We start from the raw sequence: 27,922 nt of genomic DNA, 5'->3' as shown, positions 1-27,922 counted from the left end.
GTGGACCTTGATGTTTAAGCAAACACTCTAAAAGAGCTCTGAAGAGAAAAGTGCTTATTTTACCAGTGTGAATATATCTGCAGTTTGTGTGTTTGTACTCACATTAGAGGCAAATTTGGTTTATGAAAATTAAATATTGTGAATATGTTGCGTTTTCATTTTTCCCTTAGAATCAACTCTTCCACCCCTCTGAGCACTTAAGGCAGCTAATTAAGGGGAGTAATTCTGTATACAGGAAGGAAAGTTTCAAAAAGATAACAATTATCTGTTAGAGCAAGATTTAGAAACCAGTATCTAGAGGATGTTTGCATTTTAAATTCACTCTGAATTGTTGAATTTTTAACTTTTGGACTAAAAATAAGGAAAAAGAAGATAATCACTGAGGGGATGTTGAACTGCTTAGAACTTTTAAATAACTCTCCTAAATAATGAGTGGGTTGGAGAAGGAAATAAAAATATAGTACGCTATTTAGAAAACAGGAAAACGGCTGGACACCATAGGATTCATCTGCAATCCCAGCTACTCAGGAGGCTGAGACAGGAGGATCTCAAGGTCAAGGACTACCTGGGCAATTTAGCAAGACCCTGTCTCAAAAGAAGAAATGAAAAAGGTTGGGGGGGGGCGGAGGGGGGAAGCTGAGGTTGTGTCTCCATGGTAGAGTGCTCTAACCTGGGGTTCCATCCTCAGTACCACACACACACACACAAATACCAATAATAAAATAATAAAGGTATTAAAAAGGGGCTGGGGATGTGGCTCAAGGGTTGCGCGCTCGCCTGGCATGCGTGCGGCCCGGGTTCGATCCTCAGCACCACATACAAACAAAGATGTTGTGTCTGCCAAAAACTAAAAAGTAAATATTCTCTCTCTCTCTCTCTCTCTCTCTCTCTCTCTCTCTAAAAAAAAAGGTATTAAAAAATACTTGAAAAAAAAAAAAAAGAAACAAAAGACCTGAGGATGTAGCTCAGTAGTAGATTACCCATGGGTTCAATCCTTGATACAAAAAGCAAGAAAAGGAAAACATCCTATTAGAACATTTAGAACATACTAAGAGGTAAATGTATATTCTCAAATATTTTCATTAAAGAGTGAAAGTAAAGGAACTATTGCCATGTAGTGGATAGAATTATGTACCCCAAAAGGATATGTTCAAGTTCTTACTCCTGGTACTATGACTGTGTCTTATTTGGAAATGGAGTCTTCATAGATGAGATCATACTGGATTAGGTTGGGCTCCAATCCAGTGACCAGAGTTCTTATAAGGAGAAACACTTGGGGGCTGGAAATGTAGCCTAGTGGCCCTGGGTTTGATCCCCTGGCCTCACTTTCCCTTTTTCATTCCTAATCTTGTTTTCTCGTACCTTCACTTATTTTTCTTTAAAAGAACTGAAATTGCTAGATGCAGTGTTACACACACATAGTCCCAGCTAGAAAGAGGACTGATGTGAGAGGAGCACTTGATCCCAAGAGTTTAAGACCAGCCTGTGCAACATAGTGAGAACCTATCTCATAAAACAAACAAATAAACAAACAAAAAAGAATTGGAATTGGCAGATGTTTTTGTATTTGCCCATATAATTAATCTTTTCAAATAACCAATTTTAGGCCTTTTTATCTTTGCTTTTTATTTCACTAATCTCTCTCTCTCTTTGGGTTGGGGGGCAGTGCTGGGGATTGAACCATGGTAAGCACATACTCTGCACCCCCCAAACCCCTGCTCTTATCTACATTATTCCACTCTTGACATATTTGATGAGCATATTTAGTTATTCTACTATAACTTCTTAAGTTGAAATCCCTACCTCATTAATTTTTGGCCCTTCTTCTTTATTAATAAAAGCAAAAAGACTCTATTTCCTCTTACTATTGTTTTAACTGTGATCCGCAGGTTTTGATACACAATCTTATTTTTATTATCATTTATAATTTCTGTAGTGTTTTTTTCCTTAAACCTAGAATTGTTTAGAAAAGTTTTAAAACTTCCAAATATATAAAGGTGCTATATTTATCTTTTTGTTACTGAACTCTAAATAAGTTAGTGACTCTCAACCTTGAGCATTTATCAGAATCACCTTGTTAAAATACAGATTTCTGGGGCCCACTTCCAGAGTTTCCATTCAGCATGACAATAGACACTAGTAACAAATGGCCACTTTAAATAAGTTTAAAAATGCAATTTCTCTGGCATATTGTCCACATTTAAAGTCCTTATAGCCACATGCAGCTATTGGTCACTGAATTGGATAACACGGATATAAAACATTGCAGCAGCTTACATGAAATTGTATTGGTATAGTTGAAAAGGCCTAGGAGATACAATCAAATATTTCCAAGGCTTTATTTTTATTTTTTATGGTGCTAGGGATCAAACCCAGGGCCTTGTGCATGTGAGGCAAGCACTCTACCAACTGAGCATATCCCCAACCCTCGAAGGTCTTAATAAAGGGTCTTACTGACTTGCTGTTGACCCCTGGGGTCTAGGAATCTATATAGGTGCCTTGGGGAAATTTGTTGAGCTAGCTCCATAGACTTGTCTTTGGGACCCAGGAGCTCATGTCTCATCCTGTAGGTCTGTTTGGTCTTGGCCACTTGATTGATTTCCTCAACTCTCTCATATTCCTTCTGCCCACCTCCCAATAGCAGCCAGACCTTATGGAAGGCAAAGAAGACTTGGACACACCCCTGCTTCAAATCCATCACAGGCCCCTCACTGGTCTCAGGATAAAGACAAAGTCTTTCCTCGGCCTACGGGTGGCCAGAACCCAGCCCTGGTCATTCTGGGCAGCAAATGGTGGTTTGCTTATTGTCCCTCTCCTCTAGCTTTTGACTCCTGAGGGCAAGCAGGGCTGTCCCTGCACCACAAAGGTTCTGGGCACAGACAAGGGGTGGGGCAGCATGTGTAGAATGAATGTCCACGTGGTGGCGCTGCGGGGCTGTTCATCAGGCAGCCTGGACTTGTCTGGGTCCCAGCAGGCTGAGCTGGTCCAGGGTCTGAGCCAGACTTTGCTGGGCCTACAGGGAGCAAAGAAGGGAAGCAGAACTCAGCTCCAAATGTGAAAGTATCACCTGCTTTTAACAACCTGAGAAAATGCCTTGGCTCTTTAGGAAGGAGGAGGGAGGAGAAAAGAGAGGAGAAGGAAACCTTATGACTAACTGACCTACCAACGTAGAGAAGACCACAGAGTTCTATGGCAGTGAAGTTGGAAGGGACAGCAGTGGGAGCAGATGGTGCCATCCTGGCCTCTTCCCAAGCATAATCATAATTGCCCCTGGCTTTTGATCACAATGTGGACCCTCTGCTACTAGCTATGCTGCTGCCCATGCTCTGCTTAGAGGTATGGGTGCTTGCAGACAGCAAGGTTCCCTCTGTCTCAGTGACTCAAGCTTAGAGCCTACAGCAGTGCTCCATTTCCTGCCAAGTCAAAGGCTTTGTCCCCCAGGTGGTGGCCCCGTCAGTCACTGTGGCTGTGCCTAAGCTGTAGCTCTTCACCAGCTAGGTGGACCTAAGAACCTGTTTTGTGAACCAGCAGAGTCCGGGAAGTCTACCTGATGAACCTCAGCAGCTGAGGAGCTACTGGGCCATACTGATGGCCAATTTGCTCACTGCTTCTTGTGGAGTTGAGATCAAATCAACTTCTAAAAGCATGTGCCCAATCTGTGTAAGGCTGGCACCTAGGGCTGCTGCCACCCAGTTGCCTTGCCCGGTGGTGTTGGTAAGACCAAAGGTGACTCCTTAGAGAAGGGGCTGACCTGGAGCAAGGGAAGGCTACCAGTATAACAGATGAAGCTGCCTGTGCCCATGTGTGTCTTCCCTTCCTGTTGACATAGGATAGCATAGTGCCACCCAGAAGGCTGAGGCCTTTGGGGTCTCCCCAAGCAGTGGGATTCTGGAGGCATGACCTACCAATGTGACTCCAATATTCATCACCCTGCAAATATTCTTCACTCCTAGGTACAGCTCCTTCCCCCCCTCCCTGGCACTGTCACAGGGCTGGGGGCCCCTGCCCAGAGCTCTAGAGATCTCAGCCCCACCCTTCCCACAGAAGCAACGAGCTGTTTGAGTCCACACTGGTGGTCGAAGTTATGCTGGGTGGAGGATTCTGCACCCTAAGGCTCCAGGGCCAGATTCTTATGACGAAAGGTTCTTGGAACCTCACCAGCACTGAGGCTCATCCCACCCCCAACCCTAGACCCAGCTGAGTGAACAAAATGGCACAAGCTGAGGAGCAGGTGTGCTGGGCAGGAACATGGACTAAGGGATACTGAGCAGCTCCTGGGATGAAGGAGCCCTCTCAGGGGAATCATGGATTAGGCCCTGCATTGTAAATCCCCAGAGCTAACACAAAGGATAGGCCACACCAATGCGGAGACTATGGCAGTTTAGACTCACTACTCAGATGGAGCACACAGAAGTCCAGCAAGGAAAACAACCACCCTTGGAAAAATCCACAGCCACCAAGATGAGATGACACATGTTTATTATGCCCATTGTACCCTCATTCATGAGGCCACAGTTCCCTAGGATTTACATGGGGACCTTGTGGCCTGGTGACTCACACTGACTTTGTCTGGCCCAGCTAGAGGGGGCCTGGTGGTATGGCCCAATACCTCACTCACTCCTGTAGTGTGTCATCGATGTACACAGTTTCCAAATTAGTTGAAGTGCCTTGATTTGTCCCCATCACCACCACCAGTGCCTAATTTCCCACGTGGATTCGCTTCCCAAGAGTCACTCTCTGGCTGTCAGAACAGGGCCGTCTGGGTAGTGCCTTGAGCCAGGGACTCAGTTCCCAGGGTATTCAAAGACAGCAGTGGCTCCCATCCCTGTACCAATGCACATGGACACCACTCCATATGCCCTGGGAAAGGGAACTACTTTGGCTGGGCATAGGCACTCTGGGCAGAGGCCCAACAAACAAACCCCCTGACCAAGGCCCTCCTGAACAGAGGATGCAAAACCAGAAGACCAGATCTGTGGGAAATCTGTCTCTTGACTGCCACCTAGGCACACACTCACAGTGGCAGATGCCCTCAGTAGGCCAGAGGCCCTTTTGAGGCTGACCTTCAGGGACGTCAGGGATCATGTCCCTATATGCCCAGTTCAAAGTGCATGTTGAACTCCCAAACCCCCACCCTTTGAAGCCCCAGCTCAGCATTCCCCATAACACCCCACAACACCCCATGGGGAGCAGCCTCACCTCTTTCCACCGCGCTTCAGCTCATTCAGCAGCGTGATGACCTGTCGTGCCCCAGTGCAGCCCAGGGGGTGGCCCAGGGCCACAGCTCCTCCCAGAGGGTTCACCTTCTCAGGGGGGATTTCTAGCTTCTCCACACAGTAGACAGCCTGGAAGGAGCCAGAACAGCACCTAGACACTCTGCTCCCCCCTCCCCTACATGGCTTGTCCACTGGCTCCCACTGGGTACCTAGGGCCCAGCTTATGGTAAAACTAAGACTCACCTGGCTTACAATGGCCTCATTGATCTCAAAGATGTCCACGTCATTCAGTGTCAGCCCTGCAGGCGAGGTTCAGACCTGAGCTGACAGAGACGCCTGGGTGGGGAGGCATCCAAGTATCCCCAGACCTCTACCCATACAGAGGCTCACAATTGCTTAGTGTGTCTGTTATTTCAGACAGGTGAGTGGGTCACAGCTATGGGTTAGGAAGACCTTGGGTATGGAGTTCTAGCCCCACCTTCACTCTGCAGCACCCTCAGGACCATTCCTAGTACCTCAAGCAGGGCATGAGGGGACCCAGGTCTAGGGTCTGACGGAGCCACCTGACCTGCTTTCTCCAAGGCTTCAGGGATGGCATATGCAGGTCCGATGCCCATGACATCAGGTGGGACCCCAACCACTGCATAGGACCTCAGGACCCCGAGGATGGGGAGGCCTAACTCTTCTGCCTTGGACCTCCGGGCCAGCAGGACAGCACCTGCCCCATTGCTAGTGTTTGCTAGGGAGGAAGTATTGGAGGTGAGGAGCATCAGGGCAGAGCAGAGGAGAACCTGCCCTCCCATGGGCTCCTGCCGAGGACCCACTTGGCTCTTGGATCCCAGAGAAGAAGAGCCAGGTGGTGGCAGTCACTGGGGATAGCTGTGTTTCAGTCCTGGTCCCAGACCTGCTCTGGCTCATACTCACCAGCCGTGGGAGAGCCGCCATCTTTGAAAGCAGGCTTCAGTTTGGCCAGGCCCTCCATGGTAGTGTTGGGGCAGATTCCCTCATCCTGGGACACAGTGATGCTCCTCTTAGTGCCCTTGTCATCATGGATGGTGGTGGTCACAGGCACAATCTCAGCACGGAAACAACCCTTTCTCTGTTCTCTTGCTGCCCTGCCCATAGCAGACAGCCAGGCTCAGGCTCCCCTGGAGCGCCCTTCCTCCTGTCCCCACTCTGGCCCATGGTGGTAGACTTGCAACCTCAGCATGCTAAATTCGGGGACATGTCTGGTCCTAGGAGACATTGGAGGGATCAGCTGGAGGTCCTGAAGAAATCCTGTTGTTGGGAGAGGGAGGCTTGCCTAGGGTCATCCAGAGCCTCCTTTGCTATCAACCCCAGGTGTCCACATCATGGTTAATTCCAAGCTCAATGGGGAGAAGGGAGCTTGCAGGTAGTTTTTGTTTCTTAGAGCACTCATACATTCAACATCAACAGTCAAGTAGGGGACAGTGAAGGGCCACCAGTTCAGAATGGTACTGCCCCCTTTCTGTTCCCCAGCTGGGAGGTTTGAGGTTTGCAAAACCCTGGTACACAGCTTTACCCTTGGGACAAGTCCACCTCAGACCTCAGACCACTCAGGTTGGCCTCACAGTCTCACCTTCTAGCTCTTTCAAGGTCTCACTCATTTCTGCTGGGAGGCCAGTGCAAAGGAATCTTGCTTCTCCCTTGAAACACCAAACCGCCTAACCACATTCTCCGAGGTTATCCTAGAACACAAACAGCACGCTGGTTCAGCGTTGGTCTGGGAGCCTGGGGGCCAAGGCCAGGCTATAACACTGTGTTTGTACACTGGGCCCATGGGACTAAAGGTGGGGAGGGCTGGTCCATGCCACAGAGACAATAGTGAGCACTCTAGAAGTGGCACTCCCTTCTCCAGCATGGGCATGGAATAGATAGGGAGTCACCATGCTGGCCAGACTCTCTTTCCAAGTGGGAGGGTAGGCTGCATGCAGGGCAGAGCAGAAGAGAGTGTTCCCTGGTGAGTTGTCTCAGCTGAAGAAGAGAGTCAAGGGGTTTTTGGGGGGCCCTAATGGCTCCCTATGGCCAGCTTCTACTAAGGTCTCCAGGTTGCCCATGGAGGTACTATATGTGGTCAATTCCAAGATACAATCCAAGCCTCAATCTCCTCATACATCCATGGGAACCAGGCCTCCCTGCCCACAGGCCCTGCAGATGGCCCCAGCTCAGTGGCACTGGCTGCTGACCAAGGTGCTGGACTGATGCAGCACACATCACAGATTGCATGTGACAGGCCCTAAGGTCCCTCACCAGCATGTTCAGGGATCAGAAGCTCCCCGCAGTCAACATTCTAGGATCCCATGGTTTCAGGAGATGGGCTGTCATTGTCCTACTCGTGATTAAGCACTCAGAGGGGGTATGATAAAATGGGCTATATGTGGAAACTCAGAGAAGACTCAAGGGCCTCAGGGACAGGAAATTATGGCAACATTGAATTCCATGCTCAGAGTCCCTGCAGAGCAGATGTCATCCAAAGGAGAGAGGAAGAGGGTTGGCATTGCCAGAGCTGAGGAGGAGCTGAGGATGGGCATCTACCGCATGGGGATCAGGCAGTCTCTGGCCTTCTGAAAATGGACCTCCAGACTCATCTGGACATGTTTCCTATATTGTGGGGGATCCTAGAATGTTTTCTGGTTCCCCTTCACACAGGAAGTAATGTTTCCAGGGTTCAACTTCCAACCCATAGACATAGACTCCACCCTAGAAAAAGGAAACTGAGGCGAGTCAAACCAGCTAGGGTTCCAGTAGCAATGGCTGGACACTTGGCAAGATATGGGAAAAGCCAGGGAGTCTTTAGGAAGTGCAGTGTCTTGGAAGCACCTGGCCAGCAAAGTAGAGCTGGGGCTGGGGCACTGCTGAGCCCTGTCTCTCCTCCACCCCAGGACAGAGTACTGCATTCCCGGGGGCAGGGACAGGCTTCTCTATACTTCTGCTGAACCAGCCAATTGGCAGCTCCTGAGGAAAGCATTCTAGTATCCCCCACAGTACAGGAAACATATCCAGTAAGCCCAGGCCCTGCCCTCAGGGCCCACAAACTCAGAGGAGGAAAGACAAAAAAATTTAAAGTCAGTCCAAAGCTCACATTGAAAGCCAACCTGAGCTGTACAGGCAGGGAGGTGTAACAGGCTGAGAAGAAGGGGAGATGGCCAGTGTGGAGAGGTCTCTCCTCTGTGAGAAGAAGGGAGGCAAAGGCCTCAAAAAGGATAACAGGTGATTTCCATCCAGTGTCCAAGCACTAGGCTGAACTCAAGCAAGAGAGCACTTCAAAAAGGATCAATCACATGATAAACACCCGCTGGTTTTAGCTTGTTAAAGACTCCATTTAATCCTGTTATGAATCAGGACAGAGCTGAGCTACAGATACCCTTTTATAGATGGGGGACACTGAGGTCCTGAGTGGATGGTAACCCAGCCTGAATCCCAATTTAGGCAGTCTTGCACCAGAGCTCATTCCCTATTAGAAAGTGCCAGGAAACAGTCCACAGAGTCTAGTAGATGGTCGGTTTGTGATGTGGAAATCCTCCTAGCCCCAAACCTTGGTACCCCAGCAACACAGCTTAAGCTGCTGGGGAATCAGATGCCTACTAGGAAACTCATGAAGTCTCAATGCTTCAAATTACCTACACCTATGCTTCCCCAGTAAGACAGAAACACCAGGGACACCAAGGGGCCATTGGGCTATGGCCCTTGCCCTGCCTCTGTTTGTGGTCTTTGGCTACCCTCCACCTAAGACGTAGGTCAGGCCAAACAAGGGTCAGCCAGGACCTGGCCTGAGACCAGTGATCCTTCCTATCAATAAACATTCTACAGAGGATCTAAAAGGCAAGCAGAAGCATGCAATGACCCAGGCTGGTCACCTTTAAGGCTGCCACAAACTCCCTCACCCTGCTTGACCAGCCCCAGCAGCTGTGCCCAAATTTGTAGACACTGCCAAAAACAACTTCAGAGCTCCTTTTTTTTTGCAAGCAAAGATGAAGCCATGGTATGGATGGAGGTGACAGTGGGCAAATCACCAAGATATGAAAATGCCCCTCAGGAACTGGTAGGCATCCAGATATTTCCATCTGAGGACCAAGATAGGAACAAAGACACAGATACCTCAGGAAAACAAACAGTAATATATAGTAGGAAACTATTCATGGCTTTAGGGAACCAAAGCTGCAAAGTATCAGAACCATCAAGAATCAAGTAAAGCCAAGCAAGAAAGTTCAATTGCTATATATTTATTTCCAACCTGCTTCCCAGTTTCCAGCCTCACAGATTTCAAAGAGAATGCTAAGAGGCCACCTGCCCTCACCTGCAAGTGCTCAGATGTGAGCTTTTACTGAGCAGCCAGAGTTGGCTCCAAAAGTCATGTCTCTGCATCTAGAGGGACCCACACCAAGCCAGCTGCCTAAGGAGCAGGGGACAATCCTGAAATCATGGCCTTTGATAACTGAGCAGAGGGAAAGTAATTTGATTGTCACCATTGGTTAAGAAGCTCTGGCAGAAAGAAATTCTTACCCACAGGCCATGCCAATGTCATAAGACCCATTTCTGATGCCACCTGCAACAAAAGCATTTCATAACTATCCTCGACCAAGGTCTGACTGTCCTGGGAGCAGCAGAGCCCCTGTCCCACCTGCTCTCTAGGTGACACTCAGCCCAGCCCCTGCAATGAAAACACAGGAGTGTCCTGAGAAGCTTGGAGCAGTGGCAAAGGAGAGCTCCTGCACTCTTTCTGTGCTCAGGGTCCTCTCAGAAATGCTTACTGCTGGTCCAGGAGACTGCAACATTGCAGACCTAATCCTCAGAGACAGGATAAGTCTCTGTCCTGGAAGAGGGCATGACATGGTCCCAACTTACCAACTATGTTGGCCACTGCTTGCAGCCCTGATGAGCATTGTCCATTGACAATGGACAGAGGCACAGTGTCTGGGATGCCAGTGAAACAGAAGGTGAGGGACCTAGTCAATCCCCTGTCCTACAAGCTCTTATGGACAGCAGTCTATGCTCCAGGGCCATGTGACTGCTCCTATCAAGGATTACAAAAATCTCGGGGACATCCTGGTAACCGTGAGCCCATGTCAGGTCTGATGCATGTGACAGGGTGGGAGCTACTCAGCAGTCCTCCTCTCTATTGGTGCATGCCCCCCAGGGCATATGATAAGCATAGGATATTCCATCCTATGTTTCTCCTTAACCCAAGGCAGAGAAGTCTGTCAGGGCCATATGAATCCTTTTTTACCCTCTGAAGATTCAAGAATGAAAACCAGACATCTCTGTTTCCCCCCAAAAAAAACAGCAATGGGTTTGTTCTTGGGACAGGCCACCAGAGCAAAAGTCATGTCTCGAATATGAGGCCAGCAACCAACCCCACCCTTCCTAGTAATCACATGGTTATCACATTCTGTTTTCTCTCCAGGAAGGATCAGATGATCAGGGCTCCTCCTGGGCTCCCCCTGACCCAGAGTCCTCCCCATCTCCCAGCCTGTACTAATAAAGGGATGGGCCTCTAGTTCACAGCTTTCTCAATTAGCAAAGAAAGCAAAGTCACCATTCAGGGTGTTCATGTGGTCATTTACCTGACAAAGGAAGACAGAGTCTAAAAGGTAAAGCAAAAGTCAATTTTGGCTACAATTAGTCCATAAAGAACCTTTGCTCCACTCCCCAAACTCTATGTGTCTTGGCTCTCAGCCAAGTAACACCTGCCTCCCTAATGGAGGGGAAAGGTTGGGTCCAAAGAGCAGGATCCCAAGCACTCTGGTTGCCCTGACATCTTTTGATATTTGGTGTCCAACCTTATCTCCACTAGACAGACACAGGCTAAGTTCCCTGGGGCCAGGACCCACTCAAGAATCACAATGGCCAACCCAGAGATAGAGGTAGAAAAGATTACCCCAGAAACTGGGCAATCCTGGCCATGATGGCTCCACCTCCAGGATGAAGCACATTTCCTGTGTGCGGCTGGTGGGGAGCCTTTATCCAGTGTCAACGTTTGAGTATCAAAGGGGAGACATTCCAGATCTTTCTTCAGAATCATTAGCCCTTGGCAGGCTCCCTTGAGGCTCTAGAATTTCAGGGTCTGCAGCAGGGGGAGCCAGACACACAACACCTTGTCCAGATCATGTATGAACCCCTGTGCTGGAAGGTCCCAAGATCACTTGCCCATGCACCCTACTCTTCGAAAATACCACAGACTGGGCAGGTGACCTGCCCTTCCACATAACATGGAAGACATGAGGGAAAGAGCAACGCAATGCAAAGCTTCAAGTCCAATAGCGTTGGCCCTTAGGCAAAGGAAATGAGATTCTGAAAATGTACACTTCCCTGAGTGTCCTCCCTCCAGGCCCTGCTGTCACTACAGAAGAAAAATAGTGAGTTCCAACCTAAGTGAGGCACACAGTGTCCTGTATTGTCTTTTATTACATTTCAAGGGAAGAGGTGTAGGAGTGGGAAACTGGATTGGAGCACAGGTTGAGGCCCCATGTTCAATTTCTAACTCTGTTGCAAATGCACAGCCCCCACTCTCTCCATTTGTAAACTGGTGCTGAACTACATTTTTTAAAAAAATTTTTAATTTGTTTTAATTAGTTACACATGACAGTAGAATGCATTTGTGCATTTTTTTTTTAATTTTTTATTGTGGGTTGTTCAAAACATTACAAATTTCTTGACATATCATATTCCACACTTTGATTCAAGTGGGTTATGAACTCCCACCTTCACCCCATACACAGATTGCAGATTCACATCAGTTACACATCCATTGATTTACAAATTGCCATACTAGTGTCTGTTGTGCTCCGCTGCCTTTCCCATCATCCACCCTCCCCCCTCCCCACCTCTCCCCTCCCCTCCCCTCCTCTCTCTCTACCCCCTTCACTGTATAACCCTGAGGGTCTCCTTCCATTACCGTGCAATTTCCCTTCTCTCTCCCTTTCCCTCCCACCTCTCATCCCTGTTAAATGTTAATCTTCTTCTCCTGTTCTTCGTCCCTACTCTGTTCTTAGTTACTTTCCTTATATCAAAGAAGACATTTGGCATTTGTTTTTTAGGGATTGGCTAGCTTCACTTAGCATAATCTGCTCTAATGCCATCCATTTCCCTGTAAATTCTATGATTTTGTCATTTTTTAATGCAGAGTAATACTCCATTGTGTATAAATGCCACATTTTTTTTATCCATTCGTCTATTGAAGGGCATCTAGGTTGGTTCCACAGTCTTGCTATTGTGAACTGTGCTGCTATGAACATCGATGTAGCAGTGTCCCTGTAGCATGCTCTTTTTAGGTCTTTAGGGAATAGACCAAGAAGGGGAATAGCTGGGTCAAATGGTGGCTCCATTCCCAGCTTTCCAAGAAATCTCCATACTGCTTTCCAAATTGGCTGCACCAATCTGCAGTCCCACCAGCATTGTACAAGTGTACCCTTTTCCCCACATCCTCGCCAGCACTTGTTGTTGATTGACTTCCTAATGGCTGCCAATCTTACTGGAGTGAGATGGTATCTTAGGGTGGTTTTGATTTGCATTTCTCTGACAGCTAGAGATGGTGAGCATTTTTTCATGTACTTGTTGATTGACTGTATGTCCTCCTCTGAGAAGTGTCTGTTCAGGTCCTTGGCCCATTTGTTGATTGGGTTGTTTGTTCTCTTATTGTCTAATTTTTTGAGTTCTTTGTATACTCTGGATATTAGGGCTCTATCTGAAGTGTGAGGAGTAAAGATTTGTTCCCAGGATGTAGGCTCCCTATTTACCTCTCTTATTGTTTCTTTTGCTGAGAAAAAACTTTTTAGTTTGAGTAAGTCCCATTTGTTGATTCTAGTTATTAACTTTTGTGCTATGGGTGTCCTATTGAGGAATTTGGAGCCCGCCCCCACCGAATGTAGATCGTAGCCAACTTTTTCTTCTATCAGACGGCGCGTCTCTGATTTGATATCAAGCTCCTTGATCCATTTTGAATTCACTTTTGTGCATGGCGAGAGAAAGGGATTCAGTTTCATTTTGTTGCATATGGATTTCCAGTTTTCCCAGCACCATTTGTTGAAGATGCTATCCTTCCTCCATTGCATGCTTTTAGCCCCTTTATCAAATATAAGATAGTTGTAGTTTTGTGGATTGGTTTCTGTGTCCTCTATTCTGTACCATTGGTCCACCCGCCTGTTTTGGTACCAGTACCATGCTGTTTTTGTTACTATTGCTCTGTAGTATAGTTTGAAGTCTGGTATCGCTATACCGCCTGATTCACACTTCTTGCTTAGCATTGTTTTTGCTATTCTGGGTCTTTTATTTTTCCATATGAATTTCATGATTGCTTTCTCTATTTCTACAAGAAATGCCATTGGGATTTTGATTGGCATTGCATTAAACCTATAGAGAACTTTTGGTAATATCGCCATTTTGATGATGTTAGTTCTGCCTATCCATGAACAGGGTATATTTTTCCATCTTCTAAGATCTTCTTCTATTTCTCTCTTTAGGGTTCTGTAGTTTTCATTGTATAAGTCTTTCACCTCTTTTGTTAGGTTGATTCCCAAGTATTTTATTTTTTTTGAAGATATTTTGAATGGAGTGGTTGTCCTCATTTCCATTTCAGAGGATTTGTCGCTGATATACAGGAATGCCTTTGATTTATGCGTGTTGATTTTAAATCCTGCCACTTTGCTGAATTCATTTATTAGCTCTAATAGTTTCTTTGTAGAGCCTTTTGGGTCTGCTAGATATAGAATCATATCATCTGCAAATAGTGATAATTTAATTTCTTCTTTTCCTATTTTTATGCCTTTAATTTCTTTCGTCTGTCTAATTGCTCTGGCCAGTGTTTCGAGAACTATGTTGAAGAGAAGTGGAGAGAGAGGGCATCCCTGTCTTGTTCCAGATTTTAGAGGGAATGCCTTCAGTTTTTCTCCATTCAGAATGATGCTAGCCTGAGGCTTAGCATAGATTGCTTTTACAATATTGAGGTATGTTCCTGTTATCCCTAGTTTTTCTAGAGTTTTGAACATAAAGGGATGCTGTACTTTGTCGAATGCTTTTTCCGCATCTATCGAGATGATCATATGGTTCTTATTTTTAAGTCTATTGATGTGGTGAATAACATTTATTGATTTCCGTATATTGAACCAGCCTTGCATCCCAGGGATGAATCCTACTTGATCATGGTGTACAATTTTTTTGATATGTTTTTGTATCCGATTCGCCAGAATTTTATTGAGGATTTTTGCATCTAGGTTCATTAGAGATATTGGTCTGTAGTTTTCTTTCTTTGAAGTGTCTTTGTCTGGTTTAGGTATCAGGGTGATGTTGGCCTCATAGAATGAATTTGGAAGTTCTCCCTCCTTTTCTATTTCCTGAAGTAGCTTGAAAAGTATTGGTATTAGTTCTTCTTTAAAGGTTTTGTAAAATTCTGCTGTATACCCATCCGGACCTGGGCTTTTCTTAGTTGGTAGTCTTTTTATGGTTTCTTCTATTTCCTCAATTGATATTGGTCTGTTTAGGTTTTCTATATCCTCCTGACTCAATCTGGGCAGATCATATGACTTAAGAAATTTATCTATGCCTTCACTATCTTCTAATTTATTGGAGTATAAGGATTCAAAATAGTTTTTGATTATCTTCTGTATTTCTGAAGTGTCTGTTGTGATATTGCCTTTTTCATCCCGTATGCTAGTAATTTGAGTTCTCTCTCTTCTTCTCTTCGCTAGCATCGCTAAGGGTCTGTCGATTTTGTTTATTTTTTCAAAGAACCAACTTTTAGTTTTGTCAGTTTTTTCAATTGTTTCTTTTGTTTCGATTTCATTAATTTCAGCTCTGATTTTAATTATTTCTTGCCTTCTACTTCTTTTGCTGTTGTTTTGCTCTTCTTTTTCAAGGATTTTGAGATGAAGTATGAGATCATTTATTTGTTGGTTTTTTCTTTTTTTAAGGAATGAACTCCAAGCAATGAATTTTCCTCTTAGAACTGCTTTCAATGTGTCCCATAGATTCCGATATGTTGTGTCTGTGTTTTCATTTATCTCTAAGAATTTTTTAATTTCCTCCTTGATGTCTTCTATAACCCATTGATCATTCAGTAACCTATTGTTCATTCTCCAAGTGATGTATGCTTTTTCCTTCCTTCTTTTATCGTTGATTTTCAGTTTCATTCCATTATGATCAGATAAGATGCATGGTATTATCTCTACTCCTTTATATTGTCTAAGAGTTGCCCTGTGACATAATATATGATCTATTTTTGAGAAGGATCCATGTGCTGCTGAGAAAAAAGTGTAACTGCTTGATGTTGGGTGGTATACTCTATATATGTCAATTAGGTCTAGGTTATTAATAGTGTTATTGAGTTCTATAGTTTCCTTATTCAACTTTTGTTTGGAAGATCTGTCCAGTGGCGAGAGAGGTGTGTTGAAGTCTCCCATAATTATGGTGTGGTGGTCTATTAGACTCTTGAACTTGAGAAGAGTTTGTTTGACGAACATAGCTGCACCATTGTTTGGGGCATAAATATTTATGATTGTTATGTCTTGTTGGTGTATGGTTCCCTTAAGCAGTATGTAGTGTCCCTCTTTATCTCTTTTGATTAACTTTGGCTTGAAATCTATTTTATTTGATATGAGTATGGACACGCCTGCTTGTTTCCGAAGTCCATATGAGTGATATGATTTTTCCCAACCTTTCACCTTCAGCCTATGTATGTCTTTTCCTATCAAATGCGTCTCCTGTAGGCAGCATATTGTTGGGTCTTGTTTTGTGATCCATTCTACTAGCCTGTGTCTCTTAATTGGTGAGTTTAAGCCATTAACATTTAGGGTTATTATTGAGATATGGGTTGTTCTTCCAGCCATATTTGTTTATTTCTGTTACTAAACATTGTTTGTTTTCCTCTTTGATTATTCCCCCCCCCTTTACTGTCCTACCTCCCACTGTTGGTTTTCATTGTTATTTTCCATTTCCTCTTCCTGTAATGCTTTGGCGAGGATGTTTTGAAGAGATGGTTTTCTAGCTGCGAATTCTTTAAACTTTTGTTTATCGTGGAAGGTTTTAATTTCATTCTCCATCCTGAAGCTTAATTTCGCTGGATACACAATTCTTGGTTGGAACCCATTTTCTTTCAGTGTTTGAAATATGTTATTCCAGGATCTTCTAGCTTTCAGAGTCTGTGTTGAAAGATCAGCTGTTATCCTGATTGGCTTACCCCTAAATGTAATCTGCTTCCTTTCTCTTGTAGCTTTTAAAATTCTCTCCTTATTCTGTATATTGGGCATCTTCATTATAATGTGTCTAGGTGTGGATCTCTTATGATTTTGCACATTCGGCGTCCTGTAGGCTTCTAGGATTTGGGATTCTGTCTCATTCTTCAAGTCTGGGAAGTTTTCTTGTATTATTTCATTGAATAGATTGCTCATTCCTTTGGTTTGGAGCTCTGTACCTTCCTGTATCCCAATGACTCTTAAGTTTGGTCTCTTAATGTTATCCCATATTTCTTGGATGTTCTGCTCATGGTTTCTTAACAGTCTTGCTGAGCTGTCTATGTTCTTTTCCAGTTGAAATACTTTGTCTTCATTGTCTGATGTTCTATCTTCTAAGTGTTCTACTCTGCTGGTAGTATTCTCCATTGAGTTTTTAAGTTGGTTTATTGCTTCCTGCATTTCTAGGATTTCTGATTGCTTGTTTTTTATAACCTCTATCTCCCTGTATAGTTGATCCTTTGCTTCCTGGATTTGTTTGCGTAATTCGTTGTAGAAGTGATCTTTCATTGTCTGATTTTGCTGTTTAATGTCTTCCTTGATACTCCAGATCATCTGAAGCATGTATATCCTGAATTCTTTATCTGACATTCCATCTGCTGCAGCTGTTACCTCTTCTAAAGTTGCGTTGACCTGCATTGCTTGTGGTCCTTTCTTTCCTTGTCTTTTCATACTGCTTGCGTATCTTTCCTGCAGGTGCGGGCGGCGGCTCTGCTCTCTCCTTATTCCAATTGGGGTGTCGTTGCTACCACGCCAGCAGGTCACTGGGCCTGTTCTGGGAGCTGGTGGCGGCTCTGTTCTGCCCCTACTCCAATTGGGGTGACGAGTGTACCACGCCGGCAGGCCACCGGGCCTGATCCGCCGGTCGGTTGCAGGTTTGCCTACCCTGCAGGCGCGGGCGGCAGCTCTACTCTGCCCCTACTCCAAATGGGGTGACGTGTCTGTCGTACCAGCAGGCCACTGGGCCTGTCCCGCTGGTCGGTCGCAGATCTGCCCACCTTTCGGGCACGGGTGGAGGCTCTGCTCTGCCCCTACTCCAATTGGGGTGTCGTGACTACCCCGCCTGCAGGACGCTGGGTCCTGTTCCTGGCAAGGGAGGCGACTCTGCTCTGTCACTACTCCAATTAGGGTGGTGTTTGTACCACGCCGGCAGGCTCCTGGGCCTGATCCGCCGGTCTGTTGTAGGTCTGCCTACCTTGAAGGCGCGGGCGGCGGATCTGCCCTGCCCCTCCTACCACGCCTGCGGACCCCTGGGCCTGATCTGCAGGTTGATCACTGGTCTGCTCACCCTGCGGGCACGGGTGGCGGTTCCGCTCCGCCCCCACTCCAATTGGGGTCACGTGACCACCACACCGGCAGGGCCTGATCCGGGCGTGGGAGAAGGATCTGCTCTGCCCCTACTCGAGTTGGGGTGACGTGTGTACCACACTGGCAGGCCACTGGGCCTGACCCGCCAGGCTGTCACAGGTCTGTTTACCTTGCAAGCGCGAAGGGCGGCTCTGCCCTGCCCCTCCTACCACGCCCATGTACTACTGGGTCGTGGGTCTGCCCACCTGGCGGGTGTGGGTGGCGGCTCCGCTCCGCCCCCTCTCCAATTGGGGTCACGCGGTCACCACGCTGGCGAGCCGCTGGGCCTGCTCTGGGGGCTGGCGGCGGCCCGGCTCCTTCCCTCTGGCTCGAGGACAAATTGAGGAGACTCGGGTGACTGAGCCTCACCCCCCTTACCAGGAGACCAACTGCTTATGTCACCGCTGGTATTGATGAAGATCTCTCCTCCACCGCTTTCTGCTGACATCAGATCTCTGCCATGTTGGTATCCTATGCGAATGGCAGCATTTCGTTCCCCTTGCCGGGCAACCCAAGCAACGGGTGAGTCCTGACCGGCCCTCAGCAGGACCCGGACCGAGACGCAGTTTCCGCGGGCTCCTAGCCCTGGTCCAGGGAAGTTCCGGGAGCCGGAACTCGGCCACTCCGTGCTCGGTGTAAGCTCCTATAAGTGTAAGCTCCAAGAAGCAGTCCCCGCGGGCTCAGTTCCGGGAGCCGGAATTCGGCTGCTTAGTGCTTGGTGTTTGCTCTGATAGTAGCAGCGTCCAAGAAGCAGCCTCCGCAGGCTCCGCAGCCCTGAGCCAGGGCGGTTCCGGGACGGTTCCGGAGCCGGAACTCGGCCGCTCCGTGCTCAGTGTAAGCTCCTATAAGTGTAAGCTCCCAGAAGCAGCCCCCGAGGGCTCAGTTCCGGGAGCCGGAATTCGGCTTCTTAGTGCTTGGTGTTTGCTCTGATAGTAGCAGGGTCCAAGAAGCAGCCTCTGCAGACTCCGCAGCCCTGAGCCAGGGCGGTTCCGGGACGGTTCCGGGAGCCGGAACTCGGCCGCTCCGTGCTCGGTGTAAGCTCCTATAAGTGTAAGCTCCAAGAAGCAGTCCCCGCGGGCTCAGTTCCGGGAGCCGGAATTCGGCTTCTTAGTGCTTGGTGTTTGCTCTGATAGTAGCAGGGTCCAAGAAGCAGCCTCCGCGGGCTCCGCAGCCCTGAGCCAGGGCGGTTCCGGGAAGGTTCCGGCATTTGTGCACTTTGATATATCATACATGGAGGGGATATAATTTCTCATTTTTCCAAGTGTACCTGTTGCAGAATCATATTGGTCATGCAGTCACACATATACATACAGTAATAATGTCGATTTCATTCTACTATCTTTCCTATCTCCACATCCCCTCCCCTCCCTTCACTTCCCTCTACCTAATCTAACATAACACTATTCTTCCCTAGTTCCCCCCCCCCATTATTGTGAATTAGCATCCTCTGATTAGAGAAAACATTCAGTCTTTAGTTTTGTGGGATTGGCTTATTCCTCTTCTCATGATATTCTCCAATCCCAACCATTTACTGGCAAATGCCATAATTTTACTCTTCTTTAAAACTGAGTAATATTTCACTGAATATATGTACCACATTTTGTTTATCCATTTATCTATTGAGGGACACCTAGGCTAGCTATTATGGAGTGAGCTGCTATAAACATTGATGTGGCTGCATCACTATATAGTAACTGATTTTAAGTCCTTTGAGTATAAACCAAGGAGTGGGATAGCTGGGTCAAACAGTGGTTCCATTTCCAAGTTTCTGAAGAATCTTCACATTGCTTTCTATAGCGGTTACAGCAATTTGCAGTCACACTAGCAGTGTATGAGTGTACCTTTTCCCCCACGTCCTCACCAACATTTATTGTTGCCTGTATTCTTTAAGATTGCCATTCTGACAGGAGTGAGATGAAATCTTAGAGTAGTTTTGATTTGCATTTCTCTAATTGCTAGAGATATTGAACACTTTTTCATATATTTGTTGATCAATTGTAATACTTCTATGAAGTGTCTGTTCAGTTTTTTAGCCCATTTATTGATTAGTTTTGGTGTTAAGTTTTTTGAGTTCTTTATATATCCTAGAGATTAATGCCTTATTGGAGGTGCATGTGGTAAAGATTTTCTCACAATCTATAGGCTCCCTCCTCATGTTATTGTTTCCTCTGCCGAGAAGAAGCTTTTTAATTTGAATCCATTCCATTTATTGATTCTTGATTTTACTTCTTGCCCTTTAGGAGTCTTATTAAGGATGTCAAATCCTAGGCTGACATGGTGAAGATTTGGGCCTATTTTTTCTTCTATTAGGTGCAGGGTCTCTGTTCTAGTGTCTAAGTCTTTGATCTGCTTTGAATTGATTTTTGTGCAGGATGGGAGAGAGAGGTTTAATTTTATTTTGCTATATGTGGATTTCCAGTTTTTCCAGCACCATTTGTTGAATAGGCTACCTTTTCTCCAGTGAATGTTTTTGGCACCCTTGTCTAGTAGGATATAACTGTATTTATGTGGGTTTGTCTCTGTGTCCTCTATTCTGTACCATTGGTCTATAAGTCTCTTTTGGTGACAATACCATGCTGTTTTTGTTACTATAGCTCTGTAGTACAGTTTAAGGTATGGTGTTGTGATGCCTCCTGCTTCACTTTTCTTGCTAAGGATTGCTTCAGTTATTCTGGGTCTCTTATTTTTCCAAATAAATTTCATAATTGCTTTTTCTATATCTATGAAGAATGTCATTGGGATTTTAATAGGAATTGCATTAAATCTGTATAACATTTTTGGTATTATGGCCATTTTTACAATATTAATTTTGCCTATCCAGGAGTATGGGAGATCTTTCTATCATCTGAGGTTTTCTTCATTTCTTTCTTTAGTGTTCTGTAGTTTTCATTGTAGAAGTCTTTCACCTCTTTTATTAGATTGATTCTCAGGGGGTTTTTTTGTTTGTTTGTTTGTTTTTTTGAGGCTATTGTGAATGGAGTAGTTTTCCTAATTTCTCTTTCAGAGGATTTATCACTGATTTATAGGAATATGTTTGATTTATGTGTATTGATTTTATATCCTGCTACTTTGCTGAATTCATTTTTTAGTAATAGAAGTTTTCTGGTGGAATTTTTTGGAAATTCTCGATATAGAATCATGTCATCAGCAAATAGTGATAGTTTGAGTTCTTCTTTACCTATTTGTATTCCCTTAAATTCTTTCTTTTGTTTAATTGCTCTGGCTAGAGTTTCAAGGATGATATTGAATAGAAGTGGTAAAAGAGGACATTCTTGTCTTGTTCCAGTTTTTAGCCGGAATGCTTTCAATTTTTCTCCATTTAGAATCAAGTTGAGATATTTTCCTACTATGCCTAGTTTTTCTAGTGTTCTGAACATAAAGTTGTGCTGTATTTTGTCAAATGCTTTTTCTGCATCTATTGAGATGATCATATGATTCTTGTTTGTAAGTCTATTAATATGATGAATTACATTTACTGATTTCCATATGTTGATCCAATCCTGCATCCTTGGGATGAATCCCACTTGATCATGGTGCACTATCTTTTTAATCTGTTTTTGTATGCAGTTCACCAGAATTTTATTGAGAATTTTTGCATCTATGTTCTTCAGGGATATTGGTCTGAAGTTTTCTTTCCTTGATGTGTCTTTGTTTGGTTTTGGTATCAAGGTGATGCTAGCCTCATAGGATGAGTTTAGAAGGGTTCCCTCCTTTTCTATTTCATGGAATACTTTGAGGAGTATTGGTGTTAATTCTTCTTTCAACGTCTTGTAGAACTCTGCTGAGAATCCCTCTGGTCCTGGGCTTTTCTTGGTTGGTAGGCTTTTGATGGTGTTTTCTTTTTCATTACTTGAAATTGATCTGTTTAAAGCATGTATGACCTCCTCAGTCATATGGGTAGGTCATATGTCTCTAGAAATGTATCAATATCTTTGATATTTACAATTTTATTAGAGTATAAATTTTCAAAATAGTTTCTAATTATCTTCTGTATTTCAGATGTGTCCGTTGTGATATTTCCTTATTCCTTTTGTATTTTAGTAATTTGAGTTTTCTCTCTTTTTCCTCTTTGTTAGCATGGCCAGGGGTTTATCTATTTTATTTAATTTTTCAAAGAACCAACTTTTATTTTTGTCAATTTTTTTCAATTGTTTCTTTTTTTTTCAATTTCATTAATTTCAGCTCTGATTTTAATTATTTCCTGTCTTCTGCTGCTTTTGGTGTTGATTTGTTCTTCTTTTTCTAGAGCTTTGAGATATAGTGTTAGGTCATTTATTTGTTGACTTTTTATTCTTTTAATGATTGCACTGAATGCAATAAACTTTCTTCTGATTACTGCCTTCATAGTGTCCCAGAGATTTTGATATGTGGTGTCAATGTTCTCATTTACCTCTAAGAATTTTTTTATTTCATCCTTGATTTCTTCTACTATCTATTCATCATTCAATTGTGTACTATTTAATCTCCATTTGTTACAGTAGCTTCTATTTTTTATTTTACCATTAATTTCTAATTTCATTCCATTGTGGTCTGATAGAATGCAGAGATTATCTCTGGGTTTTTTTTTTTTTTTTTTTGTATTTACCAAGAGTTTCTTTGTGGCATAACATGTAGTCTGTTTTAGAGAAGGAGCCATGTGCTGCTGAGAAGTATATTTGCTCATTGATGGATGAAATATTCTATACATGTCTGTTAAGTCTAAATTATTGATTGTATTATTTAGTTCTATAGTTTCCTTATTTAGTTTTTGTTTGGAAGATCTGTCCAGTAGTGAGAGAGGTGTGTTAAAGTCACCCAGTATTATTGTATTGTGGTCTATTTGACTCTTGAAATTCAGAAGGGCTTGTTTGATGTATGTAGATACTCCATTGTTTATATTTGTTATATCCTGATTATATATACTTCCCTTATTTATAATTGTTATGTCCTGCTTATATACACTTCCCTTATTTATAATTGTTATGTCTTGCTTATATATACTTCCCTTATTTATAATTGTTATGTCCTGCTTCTATATACTTAAGAAGTAAGGAATGTCCTTTTTTGTCTCTTCTAATTAACTTTGGTTGAAGTCTATCTGAGATGAGAATGGAAACCCCTGCTTATGTATGCAATCCATATGAGTGATAAGATTTTCCCCATCCTTTCACCTTCAGCCTGTGGATGTCTTCTTTGCCCATGAGGTGAGTCTCTTGGAGACAGCATATTGTTGGGTCTTGCTTCTTAATCCAATCTACCAATCTATGTCTTTTGATTGATGAGTTAAGGCTATTAACATTCAAGGTTATTATTGAGATATAATTTGTATTCCCTGTCATTTTTATTTATTTCTGCTTTTTGATTTGTCTTAGTTTCTCATTTGGTTGAATGTCCCTTTAGTGTAGATCCTCCCTTTGCTGGTTTTCACTTTTTTTTCTTTCACTTCATCCTCATGGAATATTTTGTAGAGAATGCTCCATATTATAGGCTTTCTAGTTGTGAATTCTTTTAATTTTTTTTATCATGGAATATTTTAATTTCATCTTCAAATCTGAAACTTAATTTTGCTGGATATAATATTCTTGGTTGGCATCCATTTTCTTTCAGAGCTTGAAATATATTATTCCAGGACCTCTTTGAGGGTCTGGGCTGAGTAATCAGTTGAGATCCGAATTGGTTTCCCCCAATATATAATTTGATTTTTTTCTCTCACATCCGATAAGATTTTATCTTTTTCTCTGTGTTAGTCATTGTCATTATAATGTGTCTTGGTGTGGGTCTGCTGTAATTTTGAACATTTGGGGTTCCGAAAGCCTCTTGTATTTGATTTTCCATTCCATTCTCTAGGCTTGGGAAATCTTCTCCTATTATATCATTGAAAAGATTGTGCATTTCTTTGGTTTATATCTCTGCTCTTTCATCTATTCTGATAACTCTTAAATTTGGTCTTTTCATGTTATCCCATAATTCTTGGATGTTTCATGTTCAACACTACTTTCAAGATTATATATTTTGTCTTCATTGTCTGAGGCTCTGTCTTCCAAGTAGTCTAATCTGTTGATGATGCTTTCTATTGAATTTATAATTTGGTTTACTGATTCCTTCATTTCGAGGATTTCTGCTTGTTTGTTTTTTTTTTCATGATCTCTAACTCTTTTTTGAAGTGGTCTTTCACTTCCTATATTTTTTCTTTGATTTCACTCCTTATACTATCTTTTACTTCACATATCAATTTAACTATACACAATCTAAACTCCTTCTTGGGCATTTCTTCTACTGTGTTATCAGTAGCTTCTGTTGTTGAAACATCTTGGTTTGTTTGAGGTGCTTTATTCCCTTGTTTTTTCATGTTCTTAGTGTGTTTTCCCATCTAAAAGTATGGCTCTGAGGCATGATAAATTCTACCCTGTAGACCTATAGTGTTCCTGAAGGTTTCCAGCACTTGGCCTTTACTGGTGAGACCAATATCAACCGCACCCAGTATACACAATGTATAGCCTTAAACTAAGGCAACTACTGCTTTCTTGCATTAAACCAAAATGATGAGTTCAATAATTATCTACAGTACAAACAGAATATATGTTAAAATGATTTACAATTTCAAATGGTAGATGAGAGAACTGAGGTAGTGTAGTATGCAATATTCACGAGAGAGGAAGAGAAAATCTAGAAGTAAAAATTCACAGGAAGAGTGAAAGAGGAGCTGACAGAGATTGGCTATTGGCTGGAGAAAAGTTGGAAAGAAAACAGACAAGAGAGAGGAAGAAGACAAAGAGAAAAAATTTAAGACATAAGAATATAACAAAAATGCAAAATCCCATTCATATATCATTGATGCATTAAAAAAAAATCCTGTTCCAAATATGGTAGAGAGATTAGTAAATCAAGAATAAAATAAAATAAATCTTTTTAAAAAAAAATCCTGTTCCAAATATGGTAGAGAGATTAGTAAATCAAGAATAAAATAAAATAAATCTTGCTGGAAAGGGAACTGTCTCTGTCAGTATTCAACAGTTTCTCAGTCCTGTCTCTGACATCTCTTGGGACCACCAAATTCAGATCAGCCCTTGAAAACCCAGTCTCTATCCCAGGGATCTGGGCTTCAGATACATCAGGATCCGTCATGCTGCAGTTCCAAAATCTCAATGCTATTCCTACTTGCAGAGAGACCACCAGGGATACACTCATGCAAAGGAGCAATTCCGAGATGCATCAGCAAGACAAGGGCCACCAGCACTCTTAGCAGGAAGACCCCAGACTCCTCCAAACCTGCAGGAACCCCCACACTGGACCTGCAGGTCCCAGCTGAAGTCCCCAGACAGAGGGTCTTGTGGTAAACCTGCTAGTACTGTGTCCCAAAACGGGTGCAGCCACGTGCAACCAAACCTGGAGTCTTCCCCGAAGCAGCCCTTTAGGCTGTGGTAGCAGCGGTAGTGGCAGTGGTTGTTGGCAGTAGGCAGCGGGTCAACAGCAGCTGCAACTTCAGCTGTGGGGGCAGCGTCACCAGGCGACCTCCAGGGGTCAGCAGCAGTGTCGGCTTCAGTTGCATTCAGGGCAGCGTTTTTTCCTGCGACAGCAACATCCAGAAAGAAGACCTCAGGCTGGTAGCAGTGGAATCAGAGGCAGCAGCAATGGCTGTAGGGGTGCGGGAGGTGGTTGATTTATAGGACACTTTCGTTTCAGCTTCAGCGACCACTGAGATAGCGAGGTAGTATCAGAATTCGCATCTGAGATGACCGCAGTGGTGCCCAGAGAGGAGACCTCCCTGAACTACATAGTTATTGATGTTCCCTCATCTCTGTTGTGGACTAGACAGGATCTAGGGTGCATAGAGAACCCTAGTCTCAGGCCTCCTGTCCTGGTACCCTTAGGCGCTAGAATTTCTGCCCTTGGGATACCTACTTTCCTCATACTCATTAAGCAGAACGCACGTGGAGGAGGTGCAAAGTGTCTAGGGTTGGAACAGAGACTGGCTCTCGGGAGAAGATCACATTGAAGTCAGTGGATTCCGTAGTTCCCTTCAGTGACAACTCAGGAACTGGAGGCATGGAAGCAGGACTTTGGAGGGACGGGAAGACCAGGAGGCTTCAGCGCAAGGTCTGGGTGGTGCACTCACCCTCAGAGATGTCCCCCAGCTGCTCAGGCCTCAGTTTTACATCCGGAGGACTGCGGTCAAGACAGCAGACAGAAGCTCATCTGGGGTAGTATCCTGCAGCGGGACTTGCACCTGTGGTGAGCTTGGCTTATGATACCCACAGCAGAAAGAGAAAGTGACTACAGCTTGCGTGCTGCCTCTGGCCCTGAACCACGGAGCAGGTGATGGACCCGGCCCCCATCTGGTCTCACCGCAGGCTCAAACTCTCAGGGGCCTCACCTGCGGCCCTGCAGGGCAGTGCACCCTCCACGCAACAGCACCACATCTGCGGCCGAGGCTTGCAGAAAGCTACCAAAGCAAGGCACGGTCTGCAGCACGGGACCTGACTCAGGCAGGCTGGTAAGGTGGCCCCGAAGAACCTGCAGCTTCAACATCAAGCCGCTGAGACCAACTGAGCAGTCTGGGATCTGTGCGCAGATGCGAATCCCACGCAGAAGCGGAACCTCGATTCAAACATAGAAGCTAGAAGCCTGAACACTGCCCTCCAAAGGTTCCGCCTACCCCGTCTCAGCCAACCAGAAGGAGCATAACTTGAGGACACGCCCAGTAAGGCCACTGGGTCCCCAGGGCCCAAACACTCGGGGGTGGGGGGTGGGGTGGGGGTGGGGGTAGATGCTGTTCTTTCCACTCAAAGTCCTGCCTACCATGGGCTACCAGGCCAATAAAGAGGCAGTTCTTTCTGGAGTCCCGCCCACAAATTCAGTTTGGAAATCATTCTACCTATCCAAATTTGGAAGCCCAAACCCAGGCTGGTCCCCAAAGTCTTGTACATAATCTGGGCCTCAACCAAAAGACCCTTCCTCCAAAGTCCTGCATCCTGTCTGCTGCCAGACAGAAAGACTTTGCCTTTTTTTGGTAGGAGTTCGGGACTCTTTAATTCCTGTTCCCCCATCCTAATCTGTTCTGCTCTGCCCTATGTCCTGTCACCCAATCTGGAGAATCTACATACTTTTCATACTCCCAGCCCAACTCCGAAGGAGTCAGGTTCTCCCAGAAAGTCTTTCTGGAAGCCAAGCAATTTAATTCCCAGTAGTCGTGGAGAGCAGATTTACAAAGCTGAGGAAATGTAGCAAGCTCTTTAACTGGACAGAGAACATGCCACGCTTCTTAGAACAATTTTACATCTGTTTGCGATGATTCAATTGGTTGTCACTTTCCCCATTAGGAGAGGGCCAAATGCTGTTCCCCTGCCATAGGCAGACATGTGGGCCACAGCGACAGGAAAGTGTGGTGTGCAGAGCATGCATGTTGGAAACAGATGGGCTGTGGGTCCTTGGGCAAGCCACTTAACCTTTCTGAACTTTGGTTTCCCCACCAAATAATAGGGCTACTACTAGTCCTGTCATTATGATGCTCAGAGACTCTCATGAAATGTGTGTGGGTGAAGGCTAACCCAGGGCTAGGCCCTCAGAGACCTCATCTTTCGTCTCCCAAGAAGGGCACTTAGTCTAATTGTGACATCTAGGGATGGGTGTGGAGCCCAGGACCAAAGTTGCCTGGACAATGAACTCCTGGCTTCTTCACAGCTTCTGTGGTGCACTATCACCTGTGCTCTGCTGCCAGGGAAAGTGCAGAGATTTTTTTTTTTTGGTTGATTCCTTTTTTCAGGGAGGGATTGAATTCTTTTTTTCCCCCCACCCATTTTTTTTCCTAATATCTTTATTTATTTTTATGTGGTGCTGAGGATCGAACCTGGTGCCCCACACATGCTAGGTGAGCGCTCTATCTCTGAGCCACAACCCCAGCTCCTCACACCCATTTTTTATTGGTACATTATAGTTGTACAATGATGGGATTCATTGTTACATATTCATGCATGCACATGATACAACAATATAATTTGGCCAATATCATTTCCCTGTACTTCCCCCTGCCCTCCCCACTTTCTACATCTTGGTCCCTTTCCTCTACTGATCTCCCTTTTGATTTTCATGAGATCCGCCCCACCTTTCTTTTTCTTTCCTCTCTGGCTTCCACATAAG

At 44.7% G+C, this 27,922-nt stretch overlaps 1 protein-coding gene across 1 annotated transcript; it reads right to left on the bottom strand.

Annotated features, from left to right (window-relative positions):
* Window positions 1–4,784: 4,784 nt before the first annotated feature.
* Window positions 4,785–26,314, bottom strand: LOC124088010 (3-ketoacyl-CoA thiolase B, peroxisomal-like). Its single transcript, XM_046437271.1, is given in 14 exon segments — window positions 4,785–4,860; window positions 5,200–5,345; window positions 5,460–5,515; window positions 5,785–5,955; window positions 6,141–6,331; window positions 6,845–6,925; window positions 7,773–7,813; window positions 7,883–7,937; window positions 9,741–9,783; window positions 10,083–10,183; window positions 11,116–11,173; window positions 25,902–25,946; window positions 25,949–26,027; window positions 26,177–26,314. Coding segments are annotated over 14 exon segments (1,281 nt in total).
* Window positions 26,315–27,922: the final 1,608 nt, after the last annotated feature.

This window comes from Marmota monax, unplaced genomic scaffold, assembly GCF_021218885.2.
Source record: "Marmota monax isolate L192 unplaced genomic scaffold, Marmota_monax_Labrador192_F-V1.1 WCK01_AAM20220418_F8-fsc00021, whole genome shotgun sequence".
In the NCBI taxonomy this organism is placed as follows: domain Eukaryota; kingdom Metazoa; phylum Chordata; class Mammalia; order Rodentia; family Sciuridae; genus Marmota; species Marmota monax.
Note: the sequence above shows the minus strand (reverse complement) of the source record. Positions and strands in the feature narration are given on the sequence as shown.